The 3,273-nt window shown below is 36.1% G+C and overlaps 1 protein-coding gene across 1 annotated transcript in view; it reads left to right on the forward strand.

Annotated features, from left to right (window-relative positions):
• Window positions 1-2,809, forward strand: part of LOC123966196 (histone chaperone ASF1-like) — a 3,278-nt gene extending 469 nt beyond the window's left edge. The window contains exons 2-4 of the mRNA XM_046042396.1: window positions 1,929-2,060; window positions 2,367-2,498; window positions 2,603-2,809. Coding sequence (XP_045898352.1) covers window positions 1,929-2,060; window positions 2,367-2,498; window positions 2,603-2,809 — 471 coding nt within the window. The remainder of the gene's footprint in view (window positions 1-1,928; window positions 2,061-2,366; window positions 2,499-2,602) is intronic.
• Window positions 2,810-3,273: the final 464 nt, after the last annotated feature.

Here is a 3,273-nt window from a genome sequence, read left to right on the forward strand (position 1 = left end):
TCATGTTGCTTTATTGTCTCTGCATTTTTTTATCTTGTCTAAGGGCAAATTATTTGTTTCTTTAAAATCATAAAATTACCTCTCATGGCATCTAGTATGTCTTCAACATTGCCTTCTTTCAGCCTCTTGTTCTCTCTTTTAAGTTCCTTTATTTGCAGCTGTGCCTTACTCCAGTTCCTGGGCAGTAGGTCCTCATCTGATGACTCCTTTTCAGAAGTTGACTACACCAACACACAAAGACAAAAAAACTCTACAGTGTCAGACACAAGATTAAATAGTCTCCAGCCTCTTTACCAGCAAAGTCACATACAAGCTAGTACTTCAATGAATCACTTAAATAATTTACCTCTAAAGATGCTCGCTTAGCCAACAGCTCCTTCTTCAGGTCTTCAATCATTTGGTCTGCTGTCTCTTTTGAGGTACAGGTTGCCCTTTTGCTCTTTTGCTGTCAAAATGACAATTGAAAGTTTTTTAATTCATAGTTTTCAGTCACGTGACATTTGCGGTACCTGGAGGGCAAAACAACAGACCAACACTAATAGGCTAATATTGGCTAATTATTGTTTAAATTCTGAGGGTTTAAAGGCTGTGATGATGTACCCCCCCATCAATAAATATCAGTTAAACAAGAATCACAAATGTTTATTTATCAGAAATGGTGAAATACTTCTAGTATTAAATCAAATATTACCACATTTACAAACTTTCATAACTATCATAAAGCATCTACCATAAAGAAATCATAAAAGTGAAAAAAACAAATGGCATTACTTGTAATTAGTGACATAAAAATGGCAAACTAAGATGCTAAACCTTGATTACATTTAAATATGCTTTTGCTTTTCAGTTTAAGTTTTTCTTCACATCAATATTGAGTAAGGAAACTAACTTAACTTACCTGTTTTGTTGGCCTTTCGTCCTCCTCTTCCACATCCTTCATCCACCTACTGTTTGGCTTTGTCTTCCTCTTGAGTGTTTGGTTCCAGATGTCTTCACCCTTTATGAATTCCTCCCTCTTCTTGCAAAGGTCACTGTAGTTGTCTGTGAAAAGAGTTTGTGTAAATTACACTGAGCAAATTAAAATCCCGACTGGGTCTTTGGGCTATGTCTTTAAGCAATCAATCAATTTTTCCAACTTCCACAGTTTTGTCCTTGAAATAATATATCGCAAATGTCATTGTGGAGATTAATTAATGTTATCACTGACAATTATGTTTGTTTTTGCATAATGAAGTGTCTACAAACAGTAACGTTACAAATAGCTATCTGACTGAAACGTCTCTTTGTCTCCTCAAATGCAGAGAAGCCAAGAAGATGGCAGTTCAAGTTCAAATAATGAGGATGGTGATGGCAGTTACCTAAATGTGGTCAGTATGAATGATGATCAGGCTGACACTGCAACTAATATTGTCATTGTCGATGAATCATTTAAATGTTATAGTAATGACAAACACCCACCAGAAGTTCCCAGTGCCTATAATGATCTCTTCAAATAGCTTCCTGAATCAGATCAGCAGCCAGAAAAGGCTTTTACATTTTTTTAATATTATAATGATATGAAAGAAGGGAAAGCAAATAATTCTTAGTATTTGTGTAGCTATAACCAGCTAATGTTTGGTATTTTTACTTTGTAAATGACTAAAACTATTAATTTATTATCTAAGTTAGAATTAAATTTCCTGCTGATCAAAATTGGATTTTTTTCAGACCTAGCTACCTCATTAAATAAATATAGACATATTTATAAGCATTCCACTTTTGTCCTCAAGTTGTCAAATAGATGTTTACCATTATTCTCATATCACAGTTTCCTGCACATAAACAGTAATATCTAATATCTATTAATTGTGGTACAAGACAAGCCTGTCATTTCTTGAAATGTTCCTTGGCATTTTACCCTTCATGTTTTTTCCTTTGTTAACCTTTAGAACAACAATAAAGGAGATGGAGTAAACACAGAAGATGACACGAGGAATGCATCCAACAGTGAAGATGAAGAGGATGAAGTAGACAATGAAGACTTTTCCACAACTGGGCTGTTGGGTACTGATATTCAAGAGGTAAATACATAATTACACAGTTTTAGCCCCACTGGTTATTATGTGTTCTTTCCAACCTATTGCTCCAAGGTGACAATGCTGGGCCGACTGCAAATTGGTGAGCACATTCATGCTTCTCAGAGGATGTACCCTGTCAACTATGTTGACATTATTACTTTTTGTCCAGTGCCACCCTAACTCCATTCTCCCACTCCTGGCATTCTCCTAATATGCACCAAGCCAGTGGCAGCAGAGGACCTGCACAAATTCAATGAGATTATTTTATTCATCAAATTATTTTTTTCTCTTTCCCTTGTTAACTTTCAGAACGACAGTGAGGATGACCAAATAAACACAGAAGATGACTTGAATTTTGCTTCCAACAGTGAAAACAAAGATTATGAAGTGGACAATGAAAACTCCTCCACAAGTAGCCTGTTGGATACTGACATTGAAGAGGTAAATACACAAATGTGCATTGCACAGTTTTTATCTTTACTAAATAAATGCCTACCCTTTAAATTAAGTCTTTCAAGTCATCTTTTTACGTTGTTAACCTGCAGAACGAGCATGACCTATCAGATTCCAAAGCAAACATGCTTGATGCTGCAAGGAGTGAAGATGAAAACGATGTGGACAGTGAAGATTTGATGGAGGGCAACACTAGTGGAGAAAACACATCTGAATTTTCTGAGGTATGTAGTAAGTGGTTCAATGACATGGTGTTAGTAGTTAGTGTAATAGCTTATGTAAAAAAGTCCGGTTCATGAAATGAGTGCATTAAAAGTCAATATAAAATAGCTATGGGCTAGCTATTTCCCATGGATAGATAGAAAGCTATTTGCTGTGTCTAAATCACCTGGGAAAATCGCAGTGCGTTGCCTAGAAATCATGTTTTAGGATTTTGTTACATTATTTGACACCTTATTTTATAGTTGTGTGAGGTAGAGTTGAGGAACCAGGAAGTAGTGCAAGGCTCTCTATTCTATTTTAAATATAACAATGTGTGTAAATGTGGAATTCAGTAGGGCTGGTTCCAAATACTCGACCGTTCGACATTCGATTTTCAATTTTGAGATTCGATTGTTGAGTTTTTTTCCACGCGCCTGATCTCCACTGACAGCAGTGAACGTAACACTCCAGTTCACATCAAAGGGAAAACAATGAAGCCCTTAGCTTTGTGGGAGCACTTTAAACTGAGTGATGACAGCAGTTGTATGGAAGAGAACTAGTA

The sequence above is a fragment of the Micropterus dolomieu genome, unplaced genomic scaffold, assembly GCF_021292245.1.
Source record: "Micropterus dolomieu isolate WLL.071019.BEF.003 ecotype Adirondacks unplaced genomic scaffold, ASM2129224v1 contig_12887, whole genome shotgun sequence".
In the NCBI taxonomy this organism is placed as follows: Eukaryota; Metazoa; Chordata; class Actinopteri; order Centrarchiformes; family Centrarchidae; genus Micropterus; species Micropterus dolomieu.